The 26,515-nt window shown below is 53.4% G+C and overlaps 4 protein-coding genes across 4 annotated transcripts; 2 read left to right on the forward strand and 2 right to left on the reverse strand.

Annotated features, from left to right (window-relative positions):
* Positions 1-585: 585 nt before the first annotated feature.
* On the forward strand, positions 586-3,955 carry COCSUDRAFT_56581 (SGNH hydrolase; the record flags this gene model as incomplete). The annotated part of the gene is made up of 7 exons (XM_005645849.1): positions 586-1,361; positions 1,574-1,690; positions 1,989-2,095; positions 2,354-2,455; positions 2,737-2,861; positions 3,355-3,465; positions 3,779-3,955. 7 exons carry the CDS (start codon positions 586-588, stop codon positions 3,953-3,955), a joined length of 1,515 nt encoding a protein of 504 aa, XP_005645906.1.
* Positions 3,956-5,612: 1,657 nt separating this feature from the next.
* COCSUDRAFT_56582 (hypothetical protein) lies at positions 5,613-10,988 on the reverse strand (the record flags this gene model as incomplete). The annotated part of the gene is made up of 12 exons (XM_005645850.1): positions 5,613-5,744; positions 6,114-6,278; positions 6,618-6,809; positions 7,197-7,402; positions 7,723-7,836; positions 8,245-8,421; positions 8,716-8,853; positions 9,018-9,092; positions 9,430-9,680; positions 10,114-10,175; positions 10,465-10,578; positions 10,797-10,988. 12 exons carry the CDS (start codon positions 10,986-10,988, stop codon positions 5,613-5,615), a joined length of 1,818 nt encoding a protein of 605 aa, XP_005645907.1.
* A 1,385-nt stretch (positions 10,989-12,373) lies between these two features.
* COCSUDRAFT_48078 (hypothetical protein) lies at positions 12,374-20,957 on the forward strand (the record flags this gene model as incomplete). Its single annotated transcript, XM_005645851.1, has 18 exons — positions 12,374-12,538; positions 12,650-12,880; positions 12,961-13,050; positions 13,262-13,456; positions 13,771-13,989; positions 14,353-14,478; positions 14,879-15,100; positions 15,372-15,514; positions 15,736-15,790; positions 15,833-16,048; positions 16,858-17,013; positions 17,364-17,495; positions 17,874-18,105; positions 18,285-18,393; positions 18,628-18,829; positions 19,103-19,333; positions 19,810-19,846; positions 20,135-20,957. The coding sequence occupies 18 exons, from the start codon at positions 12,374-12,376 to the stop codon at positions 20,161-20,163; spliced, it is 2,790 nt and encodes a 929-aa protein (XP_005645908.1). The 3' UTR covers positions 20,164-20,957.
* Positions 20,958-22,511: 1,554 nt separating this feature from the next.
* Positions 22,512-26,030, reverse strand: COCSUDRAFT_66847 (hypothetical protein; the record flags this gene model as incomplete). The annotated part of the gene is made up of 9 exons (XM_005645852.1): positions 25,825-26,030; positions 25,680-25,745; positions 25,336-25,407; positions 25,176-25,216; positions 25,010-25,062; positions 24,374-24,558; positions 23,550-23,735; positions 22,931-23,258; positions 22,512-22,699 (listed from the first exon to the last, which is right to left on the reverse strand). The coding sequence occupies exons 1-9, from the start codon at positions 25,927-25,929 to the stop codon at positions 22,512-22,514; spliced, it is 1,224 nt and encodes a 407-aa protein (XP_005645909.1). The 5' UTR covers positions 25,930-26,030.
* Between the last annotated feature and the right edge of the window lie 485 nt (positions 26,031-26,515).

Consider the following 26,515-nt stretch of genomic DNA (forward strand, 5'->3'; position numbering starts at 1 on the left):
CACCTGCGAAACAGACGGAGACCACCGGCGACCACCCAGAATTCTTCTTTGGAAACCGACCCAGGTGCTGCACACGCCAATGCTCTGGAGTAGCAATAACAGCCTGTGAAGTGGCCTTGCCTACTGTTTTGCTGAGTCTATTGCGAGTCGGCGTCGACCAGCTCCTGCGTGTTCCGGAACGCTAGGCATGCGCACGTTCCACACTAGAACTAAGCTTGGAGCAGGCGATCGCTTGAGTAGGTCTAAATATTTGCATCCTTCTGTGCAGTGCGAAATAGGACATTCTGATAATTCAATCCCACGAAGTGACCTGTGTTCTAGCCGAGGTGCCGAGCACCGGAACGCTACTCCAAGATACAGAGTTTTGACGGCATCTTTGACAAGCATAAGAACGACCCCCAGCACTTGTCATAGCGAGTGACGAATCAGAGGAAATGCGCCCCCACTCTCCGCCGAACTAACGGGCGGCACGATGGGATTGCAAGGAAGCTCACCCATTTGTACGGCACTGCAGGTGCTGAGGAGCCTGCAGCATCATGCTCTTTGAGATACTGTGATTTCAGCAGCATGGAGGCAGCGCTTTAAATGGGCGGGAGCAAGGTCCGGGCGTGGCACGCCGGGTTGCTCCCCTGGGTGGTGTGCACAGCCCTCGCCCTAGTCTCGCATGGAGCCATTGGCTCGAGGTTGCTACACAGCAGCGGATCTGTGCAGCTAGTTTGGGAGCAGGGCAGCCGATTTCGACTGCAGCCCAGGCGCCTAGCTGAGGTAGAGGCAGCAGGGGAGGCTGGTGAGGGCTCAGCACAACGGGGGTTCAAGCACATGGTGCTTGGAGGAGGCATCAATCGACTGGGGATCCACGGCGAGGGACTTGGATTCGCGCATGCCCTGCTGGAGTCAGATGCAGAGGTGATGGCACTGGCAGCCGCCATGAGGAGCGGCGATGTTTACGCCGAGGGCCATGGCTTGGAAAAGGCGGGGGACGATGGAGAGAAGGAGGCGGAGTATGACTCAGCGGGGTCGCCGGCGGCCGACGACGCGGCGCGCAAGTCGAACCGCCTCAAGAAGGTAGCGGAGAAGCTGGCGGAAGCCGCGCGCAGCCGGGACGGCCCGGCCGGGGACGGCGAGGCGGAGGGAACATCGGCCGCAGACGCCGAGGAGCCTAGTCAGGCGGCTGCTCCTGATCGAGTGCCGGCAGCAGCGGCAGCTGCCGGGAAGGAGCAGCCGGCGGGCCGGGAAGCCGATGCGCTGCCGCCATGGTTCTCGCGAAAGACGGCGTCGACGGTGGTGGAAGCTGCAAAGAAGCCAGCCGAGCACTCGCACGGTGCCGGGCGACACATCAACCGCCGCTCGCGCCACAACAGGTGCCTCTTCCTGCACTTTGCCTCAGAATCAGTACTCCAGCGGTTTAAACTGTGTTCTCTCGGCACATCTACCAGAATTTCTGCAGTGTGGCTCCACACAGCACAGACTGCACAAAATGGGGCTCTCATCGGACGAGCAGAGACAGTAGGAGGTTGCTACTGCTCGATAAAAAGAGGGCGACTGACGTGTGTGTGTGTGTGTTCTGCTGCAGTGTGGAGGACAGTTGGCTTCAGGTTCACCAGCGATACCTGAAGGAAGTGACAGGCGCCGAAGACCGGGGAGGATGGGATGTGTTGTTTTATGGGGACAGCATTGTCGAGGAGTGGCGGTGAGTCATCCCTGCTTATTGTGGTGATAGAATAAGTAAGTGCCTCTATGACACGCCAGGGTCCGTCTTTGCATCTCTGCCTGTCCTATCAGCTGCCTTCTGCTCAGCACACAGCTGAGTGAAGAGATAAAGTGCCAGGCATGTCTCTGCATCCCCGTCACTGCCCTCAAATGCCTTCATGGTCAAGAGGTCAAGCTTGCTTTGTAGTGGCTTACATACAGGATGCACATGCAAAGATGCCATCATGGCGTGCAGTGCTGTAAATGCTGAGGTCGACAGGTGAAATGCTGTTTTGCAGGGGGACGTTCTTGGGGGCACCTTGGGGTCCATTTCACGATGTTAGGAAGGTGTGGGACGAGTTTTTTGGGCGCAAGCCCTACACCGCGCACAGCATGGGCATAGCCAGTGCGTTTCCCCTTCCCTTGATATCCCAAAACCCCTGAGTGGTATTATCACAGGGGATACTAATGTTATGTTTAGTATCCTCCTTACTATGATGAGGATCCCCTGGAGGTGCATGCCTGCTTACTGCGATGTGCACTTGAAGTAGATTCTCAGAGCCACCAGCTATTTGCTATTGAATGCATGCTGAGGTTCGAGGAAATGCATCTAGTGAAAACTCACCACTATAACCTCTTGTAAATTTTTACTGATGGTGATTAGGTGATGGGGTGGAGCATCTGAGCTGGCGATTGCAGCATGGGGAGCTGCCCACAGACAGACAGCACCACCCAAAAGTGCTTGTCCTCCATGTGGGCACAAATGGTGCGCCCTTGCAATAATTCGCTATATGGTCCTGCTGAGGCGAAAGCCAATTCCTGTATTTGATGTATTTTCACATGCTTATTCCAGCCCTCAGGGCTAGGTGCCTTGCAGCAACCTCTCAATGCTATTATGTGTGGATTATGGTTATTTTGAATGAGGAGCCCTAAAGATCATGTTTTGCTATCAGTATGACGTGCATGGCCAGTGTGATGGCAATTGTTGCAGTTTGCTCAGAACTTTCGTGGTAGATCATGCACAGACAAAGCTCTTGTGTGGTGCAGACATTGTGGGGGAGTGCACAAACGAGCTGGGGGCCAAGGTGGCTTCAGGAATTGAGGACATGCTCACAGACCTGCACATCCGATTGCCAGCCACCCACCTTGTAATCATGGCAATTCTCCCAAAGGTGCGAATTTGACATGCCCATTGCCCTGCATTCCTGCAGGACTTCTGCTGTCTTGCAGCTTGCTTCCTGTAGGCCTTGCCAGTATTATTATTATTATTATTATTACAACCTTTTTTCAGTCCTCATGGACTAGGCACGTCAAGCAACACCTGAATTATTGCTCTCCAGTCTTCTCGGTTCTTGCACTTCCTCCACCAGTCATATGGACGCCCAATAGCATCAAGGTCATCTCTTGCCAGTTTGACTTGAAATGAGCAACAGCAATTGCTGCATGCTGATCCTGCAGTGAAACAAGCAAGTCAAATGAGCATATTCTTTCGAGCAGGCCCAAATGCCTGCTTTACTGTATTTCCCAACACTGCATCATGCACTTGACCAGAAATTAGAGTGCAGAAGAGTAGCGTAGAGAGCAGGAGCACGTTCCAAATTTGACGGAGGTCCCCAAAATTGCCATTCTTTGTATTGACTGACGGTAGGGTTGTTTTGGGGGCAGGGAGAGGTGTGGCCCAATCGCTGCTCAGGGGCAATTGACACAGCCAATGAGGCGCTGCGGAGCCTAGCGCAGTCCAGGAAGGATCACCTGCACTACATCGATGCTGGCCAGGTTTGCCACATTTCCACCCGCCATGCAGGCTTCACAAAAAGTGCAATTAGACATCCACTGGGCCTCCCAGCCCCTGCTGCCATGCCATGTGAGGTCGGGTAGTGGTTTCTTTCAGACAACAAGGATTTCATGTCATGTTAAGTCATTACAATCTCCTGTCATGATGTTTTTGGGGGCCTTGGCAGGTGACCTGCCAACATATTAGATGTTTGTAAGAATAGAAGGTTTTATCAATAGTCATCCCTCAAAATACGTTGCATGTATGCCTATCTTCACTGGAAACTTGGGACTCATGGTGATGTGCTATTCGCAGGCGTTCCTGTCGGAGAGCCTCGACAAGAACAAGTTTGAAATCAAGGAGATGCTGATGCCGGACAGCATGCACCCCAGCGCGGTCGGCATGCGCATAATTGCCAACCGGCTGGAACCATTAGTCAGCCAGCTGGTGGCAACCCCTCTGCAGACCGGTCCCGAGTCTGAGCGACAATGACATCGCTGCTGCAGACCCGCCCCCAATGGCGACCGCGCCTGATCTGGCGCACATCCACTCCATGTCAGCACCTGCATCTAGTCAGCAGGTGCTGATGTCAGCAGGATGATGGCAATGATTGCTGGAATCAAGGCATTCTAGCATGAAAAGAAACGATGTGGCGCGCAAAAGAGGAATGATGTTGCACTGATGCTACCCGCAAATCAACTTTGAATCTGGTTCTGAGATTAGATGCGCCTGGCACCAGCTGCAGAAGCGTGACGCACCAGATATGAAGTTGATTGGGAGGGTGCAGTTTCATCAAGGCATGTGTAGCGTGCCGGCTAATTGCACCAGTCATTTGTCACCCTTGACACAGAGCTTGACGCATGCCTTGGGTGTGGATAAGGGAGTGAAAGGACTACTTCCTGCCAAGGAAGTATTCTGAAAGGAATGGGAGTGTGATTTTTGGTCGTGGGTGTGTGATCATGGTTGACTTCAGGGCCTGTTGGCCTACTTTGTCCCAAACCCATATGAAGCTGGCTTTGCAACGCCATGCCATGCAAAAAGACATGAGTGCAGAAAAAGCCGTCAGATGGGTAAATTTGTAGGGCAGCAGCTCCAAAGCTTCTTCCAATGAGACTATTTGTTGTTTGCCAGGTGATATTTTTCAGTTATGGTCTGCATTCCTTGTGCATCAACAGACTGAGACAACAAATGACTAGACACTTAAACCGTGTATTGGGTGAGCTGAAAGGGGGATGGCGTGTTCTAAGGAAGTCTTATGTGCACTCCTCTGAGGAGATGTGTGGCCAATGGGCACTTGTTTCATACAGCTTGATTTTATTTCATCAGGGGTCGGTTGGCAGGGGGCTGTTGCAGGGGTGATTTTTAGCTCAAAGACCTTCGAAAGGACTCCTGAGAGTTCCTTGTACACTCATCCATAGTGTCATCATGGTAGTACCTTTGTCATTACGGTATTGCTATATGTGACTCCTTGCATGTGCTGCACATGCTCTCTGCCAATTTTCCCACTTGAATATGATCACGAAGTAAATTCTGGGTGTGTGCTAGTGATTGCGACAGTGTATAGGAGTTGGCACTAACATAGTATTACATTGGGCTTGAATTGGTATTTGTAGTTTTGTAGAGGTGGGGACGCGGTTGTTTGTGTGATTGCTAAGTTTGTCATGATTTCTCAGACACTGGATGCTCAGTGTCAATTGCCTGCACATGCAGCCATTCAACTTCTCGCCAGAGTGATGTTACTAAAGCCAGTTTACAGTGCTACCAACTGTAAATTACTTGCTCCTGTAAATATATCGCTTTCAACCTTATTCTTCCTCATGATCATGCTTTTCTCCAAGAGAGTGCTAGCCTGCCTTCATCTGATGGGACCTTTCGCATGAGCTATCGCTTAAAAGACAATCTTGAAACGAGCCATGATGTCAGAACAAACAGCAACCTCTCCCGGTTGACCTGAACAGAAAGTTGTTGAGCTCCCATGACAAGAGACCAAACAGGTGGCGCTAAATATCAGTGTGCCACCTCTCTCCCTGGCAAGACCTAGGTGCATGAAGCTGCACCATGCCAAACTGCAGCTGCTGAGAAGTTCAATGACAGACAGTGCTCTTCGCGGTGATTGCACCCCGCTCACACCCCTTTTTAGGTGATCTATCTACTCGAAGGTGGCTGTGGCCTGGCCATGCAGGATGCTGAAGGAGTCTGTGAGCCGATCCAAGTCTGATCCGCTTTCCAGCGCTATGCCTGACAGGCTCTCCTCCTCTGGTCCACTGAAGGTCACCACTGCCTGCATCACAAATTTGCACTCGATTTGCATTTACATCCACACCATTGTGGCAGCGGAGGTGTCTTGTATGTCACTAACGTTGCACATACACCGCCACGCAGCCCTTAACTCGCCCCTTGCACTGCCATGTAAGTTTTGCACCTCTCTCTTGTGATAGAACCCACATCAAGACATGATTTGCACCTCTGAATAAACTGCTGCACCCTGCAGACACTGCTACAGCAGACATGCTTGTGTGCTGAGCAAGCCGAAAGTCGGCAATGCATTGTTGCACAATTTCAAGGCAGTACCGAGCTATGTGGAAACATAGGAGCTCAAACTTCCTTCCAATTCCCAGTCAGGCAATGCAGAGACTCCCGTGGTAGCGACATTGAAAGCTTGAAGGATGCATGCCTTGCCGCCCTGGGCAATGTCGGCGTGTTCTGACACCGGAGGAAATGCCACGCGCGCGACCAGGCTCGCCCCTGGAGACATGTCGCTCAGCTCCCACCTGAACTGCTTCTTGTCCGGCACCCACGCACCCCTCGGCTTTGCCTGCGCACCAACAGGATTATTTTGATTTTGGCGCAATAGAAACGACCTGCATGTACATGTTGCTCCACGCGACCGTCCTACATGATAATGAGCAGAAAATTGGTTGCGAACTCCCTCCCTGCATTTCTCTTGAAGTAAAAGCAACGGTCACAGACTCTTTGCTCTCCTTTTTGGCACTCTTGTAGATTTACTTCAGACATCTACCGAAATTTCCTCATCAAGCCCACATGCCACGTTGCATGCTGCATGCAAGAAGCCGCATCCCCTTGCAAAGAAGGTGTGAAGGGACATTTATTGTGGGAGATTCTGGAGTCCCAAAGTCAAGGGAGGGCAGCATACCTTGGAGGGGGCACCAAGGACAGAGGGAACGTTGAGGGCCAGCTTGACGGCGGATAGCTGGCCGGGCAGGTTTGGGGAGGCCACAATCTCGACGCACAGCAGCGTGCCCTTGGCTCCATGCTGTGCTGTCAGGCGTAGTAACAGTGGCGGCGCGCATGCCAATGCCGGTAGCCGATATGTCAAGAATGGCACCTGAGACCGAGAATTCAAATTCATAATTAGCCCATAAGCTTAGCCAGTTCTTGCATTCCTGTGCTTTATGTCATGTTACACATTTAGGCTTCATCTGGCTCTCTGTGTCCAGAGGCATCAATATACTCGAAATATGAGCGGGTGATCTGCAGGTGCTTCTGCAAATGCCAAGGGCATAAACATGTCACATGGTAGAAGGATCCAGCAAACACCCCGTCACGGGTATCCTTCTCAAGTCAGCATTTATTGGCATTGAAGAAAGATACCCCCTGGATACCCAGGGGGTCCCACGCTCACCTTTCTTTGCATTAAAGGCAAAGTCACAGATGCCCCAAGGTCTGCCAAAACTGCGGCCAGATAAACAGTCTAAGCAGGAAAAGGGCTGACCTGGCTGTTGGAAGGGATGCGCTCAAAAGAGCCAGTGTAGGTGCCGTAGTCCCCCGTTGCTGATGCGTGCAGGAATTTTGCTGATGTCAGCGCTGACCGGATTAGTCGCTGGTCCATGGCAGACTTCCTGAACAGGTGGCACTTGAAGAACACCTGCGCGCGCAAGTGCGCCAGCTGCTGGTAGCTCCACACCTCCCCAACTGCGCCTGCATTGCCAGCCCGCAAAATCTCTCTCCAATTTTGTTCTTGTTTCAGCATTCACCCCTGAATAAGAACATAATTCGAGAGAGCCCTTTAAGCTGCATTGACTGGCACAGAGACCTAGAGGCTCGCCAATTCTTACACCACTGCCTGGTGTCATGTCTCTTCTTGGGCATCTTGCATGACACCGGACAGAAGGAGAAGCACAGACGAGTCTCTGGAACATTGAATATCAATCAGGCCAAGCTACAGAGTGCATGGTCAAGAAGGGCAATCAAGTCAATTGTGCACAGGCAGGCAGCAGGTGCCAGCAAAGGAGAGTCACCTGCCCTGACAAGTTTGCCACCCACGAAGGACCCTCGCCAGCGCTCCACCAGCTCCACAGCCCAGCCCCTGTCGATGCTCTCCAGGTCTTCCTGAGTCACCTCCCTTGGCGGATCTGCACACCATACAACCAGTTGCTGCTTGACACTTGTGCACCAGCAATGGAACAAGTCATCGATGCACTGGCGATGGCAGAGCCACACAGATATGAATAACTTCCTCTCAGCGACTGCAGCTGCTTGAGGTGGTGATACAGATGGAAGGCAGTAGCTGTCTGCTTTGTTCAGGCTATCTGGACTTCCATATAAAGATGCAAACGCTCCTCGCTGCTGTCAGTTTTAGAAAATCGGAGGCCTCTCCTAGTTAGCACACGCAGGGGCCTAAGCTGAATAATCTTGGGGCTGCAGGGTGCACGATTACGTGCACCATGTCAGCTGGGTTCTGTCTTCCTCACAGAACTTCATATGTCCTGCAAAATTTAAATCCCCAACTTTTTGGGAAATTATGAGTCAACTGTGTGCACCTTTTGTGGTCTCCGCAGCTGCAAGGGCAGCAGTGGCAGGGCCGTCAGCGGCCATGGCAGCGGCGGCCGCGCCCTCAAAGTTGGTCCACGGCGGCGGCTGCGCAAAAGCCGCCGCGGCGCTGGCGGCCGGTTTGACCGGCGATTTACCTCCCCTGAGCGTCGCCCAGGGGTCGTGCCCTGCTTCATTGCAACACAAACAGGTTCAGCTACAGATAACGTAAGGATGACAATACCTGACGGGCATGTGCATGCACTGTGCCAAATGCTACACAGCAGGCAATGTGGGCCACCAAAGCAGCTGCAGGTATGTGTGCCCTTCAGGAATTGCTTCTCTGCCATGCCATGCCGTGCATGCATGTTGTTGCGCCGAGTGGTTTTGCTTCACTCAGCGAAGAGCTGACAGATGCCCCGTAAGGAATATATTAAGAGATTATACTGCGTGAAGGCTCGCGTTGATAGGTCAGTCAACACAAGGGTGCACGCCTGGAGTGGCCGTCCCGAAGGGCTGCTGGGCGGCGGAGAGCGGGTGCCCAAACAGGGGGGTCTCTGGAGGGAATGCCTCCGACTGGGGGGTGTCAAAGTCGGCCCAGGGGTTGTCTGCCGCAGCATCTGGCAACCACCAAGTAAGAGTCATATTCCTCCTCTAACCTTTGGACTCTCTGAGCTCAGCCTCCTTGATCAGCAGCAAGCATTATGTGAGCCTTCCTCACCTCAACCCTCTCACATGAAAATGATGATCTTACACCGAAGGGTGGAGACAAAGAGTAGCTCACCCGTATCCCCCTCCTTAAAGGCCAAGCCTGCGTCTCCAAAGGGATCCGATGGGTCGACGCCAGCAGGGCCCACATCTGCGCACAGCAACCTCCAGTTCTTACGCAACTGACTTCATTTCACATTCACATCCACATAGTTATGAGTTCTCCTACTCCACATTAAAAAAATTTGCTGATCATGCAGCAAACAGCTGATGATTGGGGATACTAAATCAGGTAACGGGGCCCTTGAAGAGTTGGAATGACCACGTTCGAGAAGATCTAGATGCCATTGGTCATGAGTATGGCTGGTGGAGAAAATGCAAGAACCGAGAAGAGTGGAAAGCATTTGTTCAGGTATTGCTTGACGTACCTGGTCCTCAGGACTGAAAAGCATGTTATGAGTACAATAACAACGGGGCACTTGTTTCACCTGTTGGGCTGGGGTCAAACAGGTCTTCAAGGCCAGTGCCGGCCAGAACAGAGCGGTCGGCCGCGGCGGCGGAGGCTGCAAAGGGGTGCCCAGCCGCTGCAGCAGGGGATGACCTTACTGCAGCCTGTTCTGGCGACCTCCCAGCCGGTGACCCGGCCGCCGCCCGCGCCTTGTCTGGTGATGTCTGCAGCGCGTCTGGAGGGAAAGCGAAGGAGACCTTGGACAAGTCCTCCACCTCATCTGTCAGTGTCCTGTGCATGAAACAAAACCTCGTCAGTCTGCTTCACAGAAATATTACAGAATACTTCTTCACTACAGTTGATCTATAGAAGTGCTGCTAGAACGCACCCAGCCTGGGAAGGTTGGAAAAGCGTGTCGTAGTAATTATGATGACAGTATTATTCTTTCTGACTATTGCACAGCATTTCCGTCCTCGTCAGCATCATTCAGAGCAGCAGGAAGACAGCAGCTACAGTGCCACATGCTCACTGCAAATTTAGTATTGCGCAGAACACAAGGAGCAGTTCATTCAAACATGACATGAGCACACAAGGTTGTGTTTGGCCGCAGAGGATGGCCGAAAAGTGAGATTCATAGATAGAGTGCAACACACGCCTTTTAGAGATGCCAGATGTGCTTGCAACAGGTTCTGCCTTGGGTGTTGCAGAGCCCGAGCTGGCGGACGGGCCGCTGCCCTTCACGCGGCTCGACGATGCGCTGAGGCCCAGACGGCCCATGACACCCGCCTGCGCCCCACAGCCACATCAGGCGCGTTACAGAGCCCGGAGCCAACTTAGGCACTTCCAGTTCTTCTACCAGAACCACTCACCCATCATGTCAACACAGGGTTCGGCACCCCTGAGCCCGGAAGCCCAGGAAGCACCCTTCAGGCCTTGGACACACAAATGGGCACCGGCTGCAAAAGCATATAGCTCAAGAAGTGCTGCTGAGGAGATTGTGTGATTCGGTTGGAGTAATATGGCAATGCTGTGTATTAAGAATTTTGCAGGTGCGCAGTCTTAGAATTGCCCATACCTTGCTCTTGGCTGCATCGGGGCCAATGGAGGCAAGGTCGGCCTCTGCAGCTGCCAAGGCAGACAGCACCTCGCTGCCGCCGCTGGTCAGGACTCCAGACAGCGCCAGGTACAGCTGCACAGGCAAGGAGCGATCAGCATGTGAACATTTTGACAGGAGAATTGCAGAAGACATGCATACTCGTCTTGTCAAGCAATCCCAGGCTTCTACTCATTCAGATGCATGGGATCATTTGACAACCACGAGAACGCATGCTCGGTGCCTCTCTGCCTCAGAACCAGTGCTACAATCTAATAAATGCAATGGCACTTGAGGGAGGGGCAGGGAGCTACCTCTGGGTAGCGCCGTGCAAGCTTGTCGGGTGTAACTTCAACGCCGCGCGAAACAGCGATGAGGATGCGGACGCAGGCAGAGACGAGCTCAAGAAGCCAGAGCACGTTGGTCTGCGGCGCTGCTACCAGCATCAGATACACCCCGCCCACCAGCCGGTAGACCACTCTGTGCCTGCCACTCGCCACCGTCATCTCGCCAAATGCGAAGGGGGGAGGATTGTTCCCCGTCCTGCAAAGTAAAGGCCAGAGAATTTAAAAGTACAACCACTTCCGATGGCAACGTCAGAGCATTAGTTGCAGGGCATGCATCTCCCCATAGGCAAATGACAGAGGGTTCTCGGCAGTCTTAGAGGAGGATTAGCACAATTCTTGGCTCTGTAGAGCATGGAGTGCAACATCAAGACCAAGAATCAGGCATCATACAGTGGTGACCAGTGATGCTCGGGACTGGTGTCAGGGCCATTGAGGCTGACCTGTCAGTGTCTCCCTTTCCTCCAGCATCTGCAAATCTCGTGAGCACCCCTGCCACTTCACGAGAGCAGTCTCCTGCCTCCCTGGCATCGATCCCTCGCCTGTGACAAGTGAGTAAATTTGAAAGGGACGTAGTGGTGGTACAGTCGAGACCATTGCTCTCATGCCTGCATGTGAAGTCTGCATATTACTCCAGAAGTGTGTGGCAAGAAAGGTGTAAGCTCACGATTGTATGAGAAAACTCGAGCCTCCTCTCGCGCGGAGAACGATCGCCACAGATGATCCTAGCACCATTTTCAAGTGTATCTTTCTTGTATATAGCACGCATTGATTCAAATCAGGTCGCTCAGGGGTCGGATGGCTACTCCTTTTCACTGCACATATGAAGCCCCATTCCTTGTGTTTGCAATCAGTCGCTTCTGAATACCTATCCAAACTCCTATCCGAATCAGACTTGCATGTGCTGCAACTGCAGGTGAGTGCGTAAACCTGCTCAGAAACGCTCAAATGTCAATGTGGGACCAGGGCCTCACGGGCCACGGGCTGCCCGAACTGCCCAATCGAGAACACGCTGTTATGGTCTGCCCTGTGTGGTGGGCCCAAGCCTGCCCCAAACAATTCGGTCAATGCTTAGATACCAAGTCAGCTTGTCCTGATTTGCATAGCCAGCGATCTCGTGACTGTGAACTCAGAACGCTGGCGGTGTCAGACGTCACATAAACATCTAGGTGTCTCGCCGGGGGTTGTGGACCTGATCCAGGTGAAAATCAGTCGCAATGAAGGCAGTTGAAACGCCTCATTATTATCAACCTTCAATGCAGTACATGGCTGCCATTAATGAAAGAGAGGCACTCCATGAACGATGCCTACGTCTAGGCAGGAAAGCTGACTGGTTGAATGCAAGATCTGCATGGTTGGCTGCTCGACTTTGTTCGGGCTTGAGTCTTCAGATGTAGCCTGCTCGTCGCAGGTGCACATGCATTAATGTCAAGTGGAAACCGGGCATGTCTCACAACGGGTGGTCATAATCACAACCATATCGTCTGAGAGGGTCTTGTGATTGATGTTTACAGACCGCCGACAAGAGGAATCGGCGAGGATAGGAAATGGCGGAGAAGGACAATGCAGCGGAACTGCTAGAGCAGCATCCGGACGATGCGGATGACCTTGAGCCACAGGACGAGGACCAGCTTGAGGAGCATCAAGGCGAGGATGGCAGCGGAGACCAGTGGGACCTAGGTCAAGAAGCCGACGCTGATTTTGGCGTTGAGGTGCTTATCGATCATTTCCCCTTCTCTCTTGACGCCTTCTTGGTACTTATCTTTGGCATTGATTGAAAATGTGTATTGCTTTTGAAGTGACTCCCACCTATGTGTATGCAGTCCCAGGACGAGGAGATGAATGGGGATGGTGAAGGGGAGGAAATTGACTATCCAGAAGACGGTGCTGGCGACCAGGCTGAGCTTGCAGGGGCATCCCAGGAGGAGGCTGAGCAAGTTGAAGCTGATGCCAATTGCACGGAGGAGACAGGCAAGGATGCAGATCAGGAGCAGCACAAGGAGGCTGCCACGCAGAATGGGGACGCTCAGAAAGAATTCAGGACACCCCAGAAGGTGAGCTTGGTTCTATTCATCGCATGCAGGATCACTGCAATCATGTCCGCTCAAAGAATCAACGCGGCTATGACTTGCAGGCAAAGAGGCAGAGCGAGCCTTCGCCGCCTCAGGAGTGGGAACTCTTTGGGGAAATTCCCCCACGCATGCTGCCCTCCCCTCTCATCAAGGTGGGCCCACACGTTGCCTTATGCCAAGTTTGCTCATGTATATTTTGACCCATGATCAGTTTCTCGTACCTCCAGTCTCCCCAGATGTGTCCGCATGTGATTTGTGTGAAGACGACCTATGGGCCGATGGAATTGCCTGTGTTGCCCTTGATATTTGGTGCGGAAACCTGCAGAGACCAGCAGTGATCTTTGATGCGTCGCACTATTGCAGGTGGTGAATGTGCCAGGCAAGAGCGTGCCGGACATCAATGAGGATTCTCTTCGCACTCTGTTGGAGGCGCAGGGCCTCAGCGTGCACAGCATTGCCTTCGACTCACCAGGCGGATCCGACACCAAGCGCTTTGCCTACGTGCGCCTGACGCCCCAGCCGCCGCCATGGCTGGCCAAATCCGAGCCTGCTGCAGAGGTGCTGCCCCCAGCATGTACTGTAGCCACTACCCCCACAGTAGGAATCTTAGGAGTGCCTGTATGATTTCTTGACACCCTGTATGGCACTGTGGTGACCATTCACGCAGTCTGGAGGAAGGGTGTGGTCACAAAAGTGTATGCCGGCTCTTTCCGTGGGGACCATCAGTATCACAGCTGCCACACTGGGTTTTGGGAAAATGATCACATTTTTTGGGTCTTGTGGTGAAAGGTGTGATGTAGAGTGTCCGGCCCAGTGTGGGGGGGCTGCCACACTGAGTGTGCCAAGGAACTGAATGGGTCTCTGACATGCAGGAGGCTGCAAAGGAGCCGGAGGGTGAAGAAGAGAAGAAGGAGGGGGACGAAGAAAAGGGCCGGTCTTCGCGCAAGCGCAGCCGGGGAAACGGCTTCGGCGGCAGCGGCGGGCAGTCTATAGAGTCGCTGGCGGAGGCGGCTGTGCGGAAGCTGAATGCTGTGGAGCCCAAGCTGGAGCTGGCTGGCCAGACGCTGCAGTTCATCGCCCACCGCGAGCAGGTTGCTATTTCCAATAGATTTCCTCAGTCTGTATTGCGGTCTAGATGGATATAAGACGGCGAGGCGTCATTAGAGAGCTCTGGCGTGTCGCGCAATTTGAGCCATGATATGTCAAGCCGGTGGTGTCCTGACACCTCAAATCTGCAGGTAATGACAGAAAGGCCCGGTCTGTTGCGTCGAGGCAAATCCATCGCCGGCATATCATGGAACAAGTCGGTTGATGCTGCAGGAAGGATCTATGCATGTAAATCTCAGGACAGGTGGTGACATCACATGATGGCCATGATAGAGTCAGGTTCTTGGGATCTGGCTAGTCAAGCATCACGTTGTTTCTGAGGAATTGGTGCACATGCTGCTGCGCAGGTGACGCTGTTCATTGGCAACCTGACGGAGGAGTGGCAGGACGTGGACCGGCTGGAGAAGGACCTGGGGCAGCATGGGCAGGTGGAGCGAGCCTTCATCGCCTACAACGCCCAGGGAGAGTCCAAGGTGCTACTCTCTCGGCACTATGTTGCCGTACTTAGACTGGTAGTGCGGCAAGATTACAGATGGCTGCACTGCGGCTCCAGTCTGCTATGGTCTGAATGGTCTGACTTGTGACCTCAACAGCTTGGAGGGACAGCGCAATCTTCTGTTGATTGTCAGCTCCATTTCTCTGCAGCTTGGATGCCGTCCATTGGACGATGTCTGCATGTGCTGGATCCTTCTTGCATTTCTTCAGACGCATCTAGTAGTCAATTGAAATGAGGTGTCCACCTCTGCAAATAGCTGTAGAAGCACGTAAAAAGTAGTGCCGGTTCGGAGAGAGCATCCAGCCCGTACCTCAAATTTCATGCACCCAAAAATTGAATGCACCCTGTCTGCAACATCCTCTCGTGTGAATGTGCAGAACTACGGTATAGTGGAGTTTGCGGTGCCGTACATGGCTTTGAAGGCCAAGCGCGCGCTGGACGACGTGGAAGCTTCCATGCGGCCCGATACCAGTCGCCGCGCCGAGCGCGAGGCCGGCGGCCGCGTCGAGCAGGTCAAACTGCTGCGCTCCGAATTCGCCGCCATCAAGAGCGTGCAGAGCCAGTTCTCACGCACCCTCTTTGTCTCCAACCTTCCCCAGGTGCAACACCTTGCCCCCCTGTTAGAGCCACCTTACATGTCACTGCTTTCACGCCGCACCATAGGACTATTGGAGCCGCTGTCTGTGTCAAAAGTCCAGGTGCTACGCTATCACCCTTCTGGATGCCCTAGGGTATCGTACACGTGTTGTTGGCTCGCTTTGAGCAAGTGAATCAAATTGCACTTGCACCAATGCCTTGTCAATCATGCTGTGGAGGCGTATAATGAAATTAAGAGGCCAAGTATTTACATGCATTCTTGCTGGGATACAGAAGTACAAGGACGTGAGGGAGCTGCGCTCAATCTTTGAGGAGTTCGGCGGCATCTCAGACATCAACATCCCCGTCAATCAAATGACTCAGCAGTCGCGCGGCTTTGCCTTTGTGGAGTACAAACGCAGCGCCTACGCCGATGCGTGAGTATCTGCCCCTTGTTTTACAGCTCCAATTGTCCTTCAGGCGCCTGTAGTGGGGCATACATGTGCTGCAAACGTGCTCGTTTTTCCTGGGCATGGCAGGCAGCCTTTCCACTCTTCATGCCTAGGCCCATACAACCTACGAAGAGAACACTCTGGTTACTTGGCTTGCTTTGCTGGAGGGCTGCATTGCACTGAAAAGTCCCTATGTTGTCGTGCAGTGCGTATAGGTTCTTCTGCGCCAATCCGGAGCACAAGACGCTGGGCAAGCTGCTGGTGTCCTTTGCCAACCCGGCCAAGCCGACCGGCGCGGGGTAGACCGCCGGGGGGCCGGCGGTGGCGGCCGGCCGTTCAACGGTGGCGGCGGCGGCGGGGGGTTCAATCGTGGCGGCGGCGGCGGCCGGCCGGGCGGCGGGTTTGGCGGCCGGCCGGGCGGCGGGTTCGGCGGCCCGATGGGCGGCCGTGGCGGGCCGCCACTCGGCGTTGGACCGGGCGGCTTTGGGGGCCCTGTGGGTGGCCCGGGCATGCGTGGAGGTGAGGCAACATTGACAAATATTAGGGCGTAATGGATGACTTTTGCATAGGTTGGGATGCCGAAGGTGTGGTCTTGAAGCAGGCATGATGTCCTGGAAGTTAGACGCGCAAAGTCCTGTTGCAAAGTCTCGTTGACGCAACGGCTTTCAACGGCACTGTGCTAGCCGCCTTCTTCCAAAAATTTTGTCCAATTTTAGGGTGATTTCCTTGGCAGACAAAAGTGTCACCGTTGGCGCTTGAGGAACATGATCCAAGTGCCTGTGTCATTGCCGCACAGGTCGCGGGCCGGGAGGACCGGGCTTTGGCATGGGCAATGACTTTGCTGGTGGCCCCCCAATGGGCATGGGCGGTCCAGAGCCATTTGTGCAGCAGCAGCTTCAAATGGCACAGGTGGCGCCTGTCCCAAAATCCTTTGTCTGTGACACCATTTGCCTGTTCACCCGCTGGGACAAGCGAGGTCTGAGCCGTTGCAGCTTATCCTGTTCACTGCCAGTGACCTTGTGTGAGCGCACAACACAAAGCAGCTCCCACGCAGCCCAAGTTTTACTGTTGCTGTATTTTTTGTTGTTATAAAACGCTTCTCCTGCCAGAAGGCAAGGTACGTCCTGCATATAGAGGCTGCCACCATGCTACCCCTTGTTGGACTCGTCAGATCTAGGCAAGACCTAATCAACTGTGGGCACGATGCTCAGCAATTTTATCGCTCCCCGCCAGCCGGGGCCAAAGTTTTATATTACCACTGTATAGAGCCAGATGTGCATTTCGTGAGTTTCTCAAACCTGACGAGCGGCTTATGTGTGGCTGTGCAGATGCAGCAGATCCAGATGCAGCGGCAGGTGCAGGCGCAGGTGCAGCGGCAGATGCAGGCTCAGCAGGCCACGCTGCAGGCGCAGCTGCGCGCTGCCCAGCAAGCCGCCCAGCAGGCCCAGCAGCAGGCCGAGCAGTTCCAGCGCGCAGCCACCCAGGTGCCTCCTGACTGACCCTTCTTTGGCACTTGGTATCTGGTCATTCTGGTGGTCCTGTCCCACCTAGGCAGTGATGCTGCAACGGTGGTGTGCATAGCTCGTGAAGGTGGCCAGCCACCTTTCCGCGCAGTTGGTACGATGTGCAGCTCATCGCTGTATACATGGTACTGGTGATGCTACAGGCTTTGCATGGAAGGTTCAGGGAGTCTGTGTGACCAGTGGGTCTTTTGAAGTCGTCTGAATTCAGGAGAGAATTATGAATTGGAGGAACTTTTCTGGCTGGCCGAGATGATTTGCATCTAGCAGGTTGTCAGTGCCGTAGTGTGAGGCAATTACGGTGCCATGCACAGGCGCAAGCCAAGGCCGCGGTGGAGGCAGAGGCGCGCAAGCGAGCAGAGGATGAGGCGCGGCGGGCGGCTGCACGCATCCGCTCCCCGGGATCCACCAGCACTGCATACAAGCGCCAGCCACCCGTCCTCAAGGTGGGGCCCAGTTTTGCATGGCACAATCTTGTGTGTGGAGTGCAATGATTGGCAATGATCCTTGGGTGTTGTTTTGTGCTCTAAGCGCTTTAAAGGGCAGATTGCGTTTGGCACTCTTGCTTTTTCAGGCGCTCAGAGCACTTGACTGACCATGACTGACCAGCTGATCGTCGCCGTTCAAAGCATTGCAGTAAATTGAAATGAAGCTCCTGAGCATTTTGTGTGACCCTCAATCACCATCGCGTGTTGCAGCATCATGCTGACCCCCTGAGAGCTTTTGCAGAAAGCCGAAACCTGCAATTGTAGGATCTGGAGTACTTAGAGCACGTCATGGAAGAATGAAAATTTGATGTGTATCTGAGGGGAATATCGATGCAGGGCGGCCGAGGAGGGGGACGCATGGGAGCAGGGAACGCCGCGGGCTTCCAGGCCGGCATGGACACGGCCGGCGCGGCGACAGCCGCCGGCGGCTACGGGGCCGACGCATCCGCGGCGGCCACTTACGGGCCGCAGGCCGGTTACGGGGATGTTACGGGGCAGGCTGCGGCAGGCTACGGGGACGCCAGTCAGGGCGCAGCCGCTGCCGCTTATGCTGCACAAGCCAGCCAAGGTATCCACTCTGCCATTTAGATATTTTACAGCATGTAGTGCTGAGATACTATACTCAGCACTCTGTTGGCATGCTGAGCCGTCTTGGCAGGCAGAAGTGATGGGCAGTTTTGGGTGATGGCAGAGGAATTAGAGGACAGATGAATGCTCTTCTTTGACCTGCTGGTATGGATGCAACAGGCTATGGACAGGCCGCCTACGGAGCGCAGACCAGTTACGGCGACCAGTCAGGTTACGCTGCTTATGGAGCAGACAAGCAGGACCCAGCTACCGCAGCAGCATACGCAGGGTGAGTCACTCGATGAGCACCGCATGTCCCTCTTCCTGAATACAATCACTGAAATGTCATCTTCAATCACACTGCGACCTGAGCTCCAGTGTATTTTGGGCTCTTAGGGCTCCATGCCTAACCGACTCCAAGATTGTTCTGGAGCTGAGTGCGCAGCAGTGGAGTGGCCGGCCACAAAATATTCAGAAGTGGCAACGTTCTGCGAGATGAATTTCCCGGTTCTGTTGTGCGCAGGTACCAGGGCTACGGTCAGACGGCGGACGCCAGCGGGTACGGGCAGGGTGCGGCCGACGCGAGCAATTACGGAAACTACACGAGCGGCTACGGCACCACCACAAGCACTGGCTACGGGCAGGACGCCGCAGCGGCCAGCGCGGCCTACTCTGGCTACGGCGCTACCGCTGCGACCGGCGCATCTGCCGGCTATGGCAGCCAGGTACACCACTTCTTCAACTGCCCAAATACCGATAACTTCCTGATGCATTTCCTTGCAGAAGAGAATATGTGAGTCCCGGAAGGCCCATATGTGCTATCAGGGTAAGGCACGTGCGATGTCCCGTTAGGCACAGGGCACATGAACTTATCATTGGGGTTTAGGGACTCTTTTTCCTGGGCACACAATGGCTCAAGGTCATATATAATAGAAGTCATGCTGTGCGTCTGTTGTTGCATCAGGAATTTTCTGACAATGATTTTCTTCCCTGTGAAGGGGTATGATGCAAGCGGAGGCTATGGATCGGCCGCGTACGGGGCGCAGGGCGGCGGCTACGGGCAGCAGGCTGCGGGCTATGGAACCGAGCAGGCTACAGGCGGCGGCTACGGCGCACAGGCCGGCTACGGACAGCAAGCCAACTATGGGCAGCAGCCGGCTCAGGCCGACTATGGCGCGGTTGGCCAGAAGAGGGATGCCTCTGGTTACGACGCCGCCACTGCAGCACAAGTGACTCCCTGACTCTCCTTCCTTGTTGCTTGTTGGCTCGATCTTCTTGCTATTCCTCCCCTTACATAATGCAAGTATTTTGGCTTAATGGACGTCATGAGCAGTGTGGGTTGCTTGGTCGATGATGCTTAATTATCATCAAATAAACTCCTGAGCAGCGATGCCTGAAGATAACAGCAGACTGAGACCAAGCACAGATAGTATTGAACACTTCCATTTTATGAGCGCATGTGACCGGTGATGAATGCTTTTGTATTCATTGACATCCCAAGGGATGCATGACCCATGATCGATAGGACTGAGGTCATATGCGCTCTTTGGCATTCCCATGGCAGCTTTGCTGGGGCATCGTTTAGCAATCTTCTGGAGGTCTTTCCCAGTTTTGACAAATGGTGTTCACCATCCTGGGGAACGCTGCTGGATCACTGCTGACAACGATGATTTTGCTGTCTTACATGGATTTCGATGCTGTGCAGTATGGATACGGCGGAGTCTATGGAGCACAGACTGGAGGTGTGCTCCTGCATCCTCCCTAATTGTCCAGATGATGTATCACATCTGTTTATTTTTTTTTCATCGTCTTGCACAGAAAACAAGTGTATATGTGCCTCAGTATGTCAAGCTAGATATGCAGCAGGTATTGGGAGGGTGAAAGTCCCTTCCATAAGGCCTCAGAGGTCTGCCTGTGGCTTGATCTTGGGTGGGAAATTGCATACATCCATGCATGCGTCTGACGTGCTTTGCCCCTCGTGCTCAAGTGTCTTTTCTCTCAAAAGTATTTAAGTGATACTGTGCCTGCAGGTAACAATGCCAAGCGCTCCCGCTTCTGAGCAGCTGCTTGCCAGCACAGCAGGAGGGCCCAACGGCAGGACCGGTGACTGGCTTGCTGACAACCTGCATCGGAAAGTTCTAACAGGTGAGTGCAGGCAGCAGTAAGCAGCCCTGCATGTCACAGGTGCAAGAGGTATCGGCTTCAACAGAAGACAGCAGTCTGCTTTGCAGAGTGTCCCTCTGGCGGCCGATCGGCACCCAATCAAGATGATCTTGTGGGCAAGGAGTGCTGCTAGCCCGTCTTTGTTGTGTCCCCTTGCAAGGGGCAGATTGCCCCTTTGGATGGAGCAGAAGACAGGACAAGTTCCTTTGCCTTGTGGATGAACGTGCGGAGTGCACAGTTGGACCTTGAGAGAGCGAATGAGCACCCTGACTGAGCAACGTCTCTTCAAGTGCCTGGAGATCAGCATAGCTTGTGCAGCAGAGCTTGCAGCTCTTTTGACTTGGGAGGAATCACACAACCTTGGCAGAGATGGCTGCATAGTAGTGTTTATACAGCAATTGCAGCACCTAGTGTTCATACAGCAAGTCAGGAGGCAGATAACTCCTGACAGATTTGCCGCGAGATATCTTTGATTGAAAGGTGTACCTAGATCCATAGCAGTCTGGGAGCAAGTCGATCTGCTAATGCGCAAGATTTGTTTTTGCGATTGTCATGACACCTGCACTTACTAGAGGCGCCGCAGATGGACTGCCCACGTTTTATTCCTGAGATATGCGAGTGCTAGTTCGATTCTAAAATCCTGTGCTGGGTGTTGGGTCTTGACAACCTTTGTAATTATCTCTGGGATGCAGCCTGAATTGCTCATTGAGAGCTCCAATTTGCAAAGCTGTTCCTATCAGATCTGCAGTCCCGTGGGGCCTGCGGATTTTTATCAACGATAACACAGGAGCTTTTTGTCATACTGCAATCAGTGGCTGTCAATATTTTGGTGCCATCTATAGCTTAGCAAGTCACAAGCAGGAATATAAAGACCATTCAGCATTTGTCCAGCATTTTCTGTTGTGCCCAATTGTTCTGGCGGGCATATTGGGCGCTGATCATTTGGTCTGCAACAGCCACCCTTTGCACAAGATCAGTGGTGCAGCTGTTTCTTTCGCTGCGGATCTGCAGCATTCATCCATTGGGGTCTGGTGGCAAGGTGAATTGGGAGCAGGATCCTGTGACCCCTTCTTCAGGCACCTGTCTTGTTTGAAGGCATTTCATGTCTGGTGCCTCTACCCATGCCCTGTAGACTTAATACACCCACGATTTTGCTACGTTTCAGATGGGATCGTCCCTTGGCATCTGCCCAGTTTGAAATTGAAGTTGGTTCTCCCAGAAACAGGGTATCTTACAATGACCTTGGCCAGTGGATCCATTGTATCGAAATAGCGCCTGATGCAAATTGCTTGGCTGCAGATGGAAGTGTTGCATATAGGAGTGCATGCGGGTACCACTTGACAAAGGTGTGCTTGACCCTCTGCAACCGTACTCTGCTTTTGAGTGCGCTCGTTGATTGTTTCTTCTTGTGTTGCAACTGCATCAACCTTGCCTTGAATGTGTATTGCTCACATGTACGGCATGAGAGGTTGTTGACAGATTGCCGTGATTATTGACTGGCTGGTACTGGAGAGTGGTGTACCTATAGAAGGTGAGACTTCCGCTTTGCGCCCTTTTTTTCTTGGAATGCCCGTGATGATTAGCACGTTAATGATGATGACGCCACATGCAATCAAGCAGCTATGGGCAGTGTGCTCTCGCAGCATGAATGCCGGACATTACTCGTATCTGTAAGTCATTATATTCGTCGAGAAAGCCTGACACACAAAAAAGCCAATTGCCCGATCGGGGATTGGTACAACCTGCCATCCTAAAAATCAGAAGCATTCGTAAGCTCCAAGAGCATGCTTGAAATCAATGAAAACCAATGAAAACCACCTCAACTCATGAACAATCCCAGCCAGTGCATCTGGCCTGGCAACTTCAAGAAGGCAGCAGGCATTTGTCAACCTCTAGATCTAGATTATTGTACAGACATTGAACTCGCCCTTTTCCTGTATGATACATTTTCCAATGTCAGTTGTCAGGTAAATCTTGGCTGCAGGTAATGGAAGCCATGCATTCTAGGGCCCTGTCCAAATGCTTCAAAATGAGCCGAATTGCCTCTCGAGTCCTAGACCAGTCAACACAAGAAACACATATTCCATTCCATGCATTGGGAAAAATCGCATCTGATGCATATATCGTTACTTTTGCACGACCTCTCCATTCCTCTCAGACTCTCTCACACCCTCCACATCATTTTATGTATGCAATGACTTCCAAAGCTGCCGCTTGCAAGAGCCACGTTTCATGCAACCCCACTCAGCAGTGAAGCTGAGGAGACAACAGCCGCAGCGGCACATCCCCCTTCAAGGGGGATAAGTTATCAGCAACCATGCAACTGTCGGATGAGGGGTCGCCCAGCAACTGCTGCTGAGGATCCTGCCACGGCCCCGAACCATCGCCGCTGTGCGCCCGTTGTGTGCTGCCACTATTTGCACAAGCCCGCCCTGCATGCGAACACCCAAAATGAACAACACAACCTTTGACCGATGCTACAGGACTGTGCATCCATGGAGACAACCCAACACATGCACAGAAATCCTGCGAGAGAAGGTTGGTCCTAGCCACGCCCAATCTGATCAGCAACGGCACCCTTCTTTCACATGCTTGCTGATGGTCAGACATCAAATCCTTGTACCCATGGCACGTGCCGGCACATGTTCTGCTGCGGTGCGCACCTGAAGATGCCGCGTCTGCATGCATTGGTACCGTCAAACCCCTTCCCCCGGCCGCCTTTTTGCCGCTCCCCGGCCGCTCTGCCAACGCGCGCTTTTCATCGGACGCCTTTTCTGCGGATTGGGGCCCCGGCGCGGCCGCCGAGGGTTTGTCGCTGACGGGGAGTTTATCCGGCGTCCGGAAACTTGCACCCGAAGGCGCGGAAGGCTTCTCAGAGGTGGTCGGGGGCCTGCCCGGAGTCCTGCCTGACGGGCTAGGCCGGCTGCCCGCTGAGGCCGGCCGGGCAGCGCTGCCCTCCGGACTCAGACATCTGCTCCTGCTGCCATCGCCCTGCAAAAATGACACATACCTTCCTGTCAGGCTGAGTCACCGCAACTTCTTGTATCAGGTGTTCTGTGCTGCACATTTCAGCACGCAACAACCCTTCTCAGCATCTGTTGAAAAGAAACAAACATGCAGGTCACCACTTCCATCCTTGTTCGCATTGCAACAGCGCATTGAGCAAATGCAATTTCACGCACATCAGTCGACTGCAAGGAATTCAACGAGGCAGCACCATCCCTTACAAACTCGTCACAGGAGCCTTTGCAGGAGATCTGTGAATACAAATGGGCTACACACCGGCGAGTCGGCGGCGCGAATGCCCCGGCCGAGGTTTTCACGCACGGCGGTGGCGCCGCTCATGACGCCGTTGAGGAGGGAACGCAGTGCGAGAGGGTGCGGCAGCTGCGGCAGCGCCTGCCGCGTGGCCGTCAGCGCCGCCAGATTTGCGCTCTCCAGGCTGCGCAGCAGGCTCGCCTCCTTCTCCTGCGCTCAGTGAAAATGCATTCGCACCCAATCCTGTGGTACGTGTCAACTATCCCCGCAAAGAGAGTGGGTCTTACAACGGCAGCTTGTGCACCTCTGCCCCGCTGAAGGCTGGTGGCTTGACAAGACTGACACATCTTCGAGTCGGTCTGCTTTGTGCAGGATTCTGCGGGCAGAGTTGAGTCTCCTGCAGACTCTGCACTCACAACTGCTGCATTAGACAAAGCGGCATAAAGAGCCTGAGCCTGACCTCGAACAATGTTCAATATCCCTGATTGTCGAGGAACAATCCCACACTGCGATGCATGCTTGCGCAAGCAATAAGCTTCTTTGCTGACCAGGTGGCAGCGAGCACATTTCTCGTCCTCCTTCCGACAACGCCATTTTGGCAAGGGACTCAACCAGAGTGGGTGCAGGCGACAATTTCTCCATTTCTCTGATCACATAAACCTCTGGGTTGCTTTTTCTCCCAGCCCGGCGACAATCGCTTTACTGGTCCCGCTTGGACCAGTCTCTGACATGGAGGGCAGCGAACCTCCCAGAAGGCCTCGTTGGCGAGGGGCGGCCACAGCAAGCATTCTCGGGTGTGCAAGACCGAGCAAGGAGCCCAGCTAAAGCCGAGCAAGGCAACTGCGCACCTCCCAGAAGGCCTTCTTGGCGGCGAGCGCAGCCTCGGCGCGGGACAGCGCGGCGCCGAGACCGGCTGCAGCCGCGCGCTGGCGGTCTAGCTCGGCCTCGGCCTCCTGGCTGCGCCGGCGCTCCTCCTCCAGCCGCTCCCTCAACGTCCGCGCCAACGCCTCCGGCTCTGCCTCCCGCTCATCCACTGGAAATTTTCACAAGAGACTCAGACGCGCAGACATTTATAATCGCTTGCTCCCCTTCAGCTCTGCCTTGGGCTCATCCACTGACGATAGACGGTGATCCAGACAGGATCAGCCTTCAAGAAGAACTTTTGCATGACTGGAACATGACTAAATGGCAGCGGTAAGGACCACAAATACATGATCGCACGCCATTGTGAACATTCGTCCTCTGAGAGGAACGGTCCTCCGATGGAGCCTCAGGCCCGGCCAGTGCATTCCATCACCTACCGGTGGTGAAATCAGGGGGAGTGGACGTCTTGAGCACCCCTCCGCTTGTTTGCCTTTCAACCAGTGGGTGCGGGCAGACAAGCGCGGAGTCAGGCATGATACTCATTTCAGAGAAAGCATTCAAGGCGAAGTAAGGCAGCTGTCTTGGTAAGGCAGTTGTTTTGGCAGGTAGAGAGCGCGAACATTCCAGCTGCTGCCCCATGATCTCCCTCTCCTGTAGCAGAAACCTGTTCTCCCTGCAGAAGGTGTAGCCAGCTCAGCTGCACAGTTTCACGAGAGTCGCTACCACTCCTGAAAGCAGGAGTGTGTTTTGTGAGCGCAAAGCTACGGGCAAGAGGTCAAGACCCACCTTTCGAGGGCAGCAATCCTCTCCTGGAAGCCAAGACGCTCCTGAAGTGGGCAACACAGAGATCTGTCAAGCATGGACTTGTCTTTTGCACAGCTCCCACTACCTTGCAGAATAGGATACATAGGAATAGGATTATGTGCATGTCAAGCAGGGCCCGCACCTTCAGGAGCTTCTCCATCTGCTCCTTCAGAAACGCAGAGTCTTCTGACAGAGCCTGTTCCTTCCTGAGCACCTGTGCATCCGAGAAACGAAGTATATCTTAAGACGATGGATGTCCCAAAAGAGGTCTTCTACAAGCGATTGGGACGGATGTGCTACTTTGGGGGAGCGAAATGAACATTCAATTTTGATTTCAGGTATTCATCACCTGCCATGAATTTCCACAAGTGCAATATACGAACACAGTGCAAAGAATCCACATAGATATCTAGTAAGCAAGAGCTGCCCCACCACCATTTAGCCCCCAGCACAGTAAACGATTTTTAGGCTTCAAGAAATAATCACCTTGATGTAAGATGTCCGTTTATCTTGGAGCTCCTCCCGAAGATTATCGGCGTCCTCTCTCAAAGCCTGCCCCACAGCAAAAAGGTAAGTCCCGCGTAATTCCTTCACCTCAAAATATGATCGCAAAGCTGCAACGCCTACTCACCTCATTTGCCGCTGTTTTAGCCTTAAGTGCCTCCTCAGCCATGGCAAAGAAAGCATTGACCTGCTCCCAGGACACATAAAATCCTGCCCTGTTTGCAGATGCCATGATTCCAGGTCGTTTGCTTGATCAGCTTATCATCCTGGCCACCACGTACGTAGACTAAGTTGCACGCATTCGTTTTACACCTTGAAGCCTTCCCTTGAAGCTCGGTCAATACTTGAGCGCGAGTGACCTTGTTCAAGGTTCAAGCCTGTCGAGACCTGATTAGGCAGCATTCTAGTCCGACTGGACCTTCCTGCTGCCTTCCACTTCTTCTTGAGAGAGGGCATTGACGGTGAGCACCATGCATGATCACTTGATGCCATGCATAAGCAGAGACCCCCGAATAGTTGTGATGAGGAGGGCTCTGCTTCAGTTGGTGAAAGAATCACGTGATCGTGGGAAGTGCAAGAAGGCCAGTGCCACGTGGCCATAGCAAAAGTCACCGTGACTGGGATATATTAATGAATTAGAGGAGAGCCTATACTGACGCAATCCTGTTACAGATCAGACACATGCAGACAAGCAGGACACAAACGGCAAACAACATCACTGTGACAAATGGATATATACAGGATACGTATCGCTGAGCGCTGAGTGACTCGGGAGATTGTTGATCAGGACATAATACTTCTTAAGGAAGCTGTCTTTC

This window comes from Coccomyxa subellipsoidea (assembly GCF_000258705.1).
Source record: "Coccomyxa subellipsoidea C-169, whole genome shotgun sequence".
NCBI classification, from domain to species: Eukaryota; Viridiplantae; Chlorophyta; class Trebouxiophyceae; family Coccomyxaceae; genus Coccomyxa; species Coccomyxa subellipsoidea.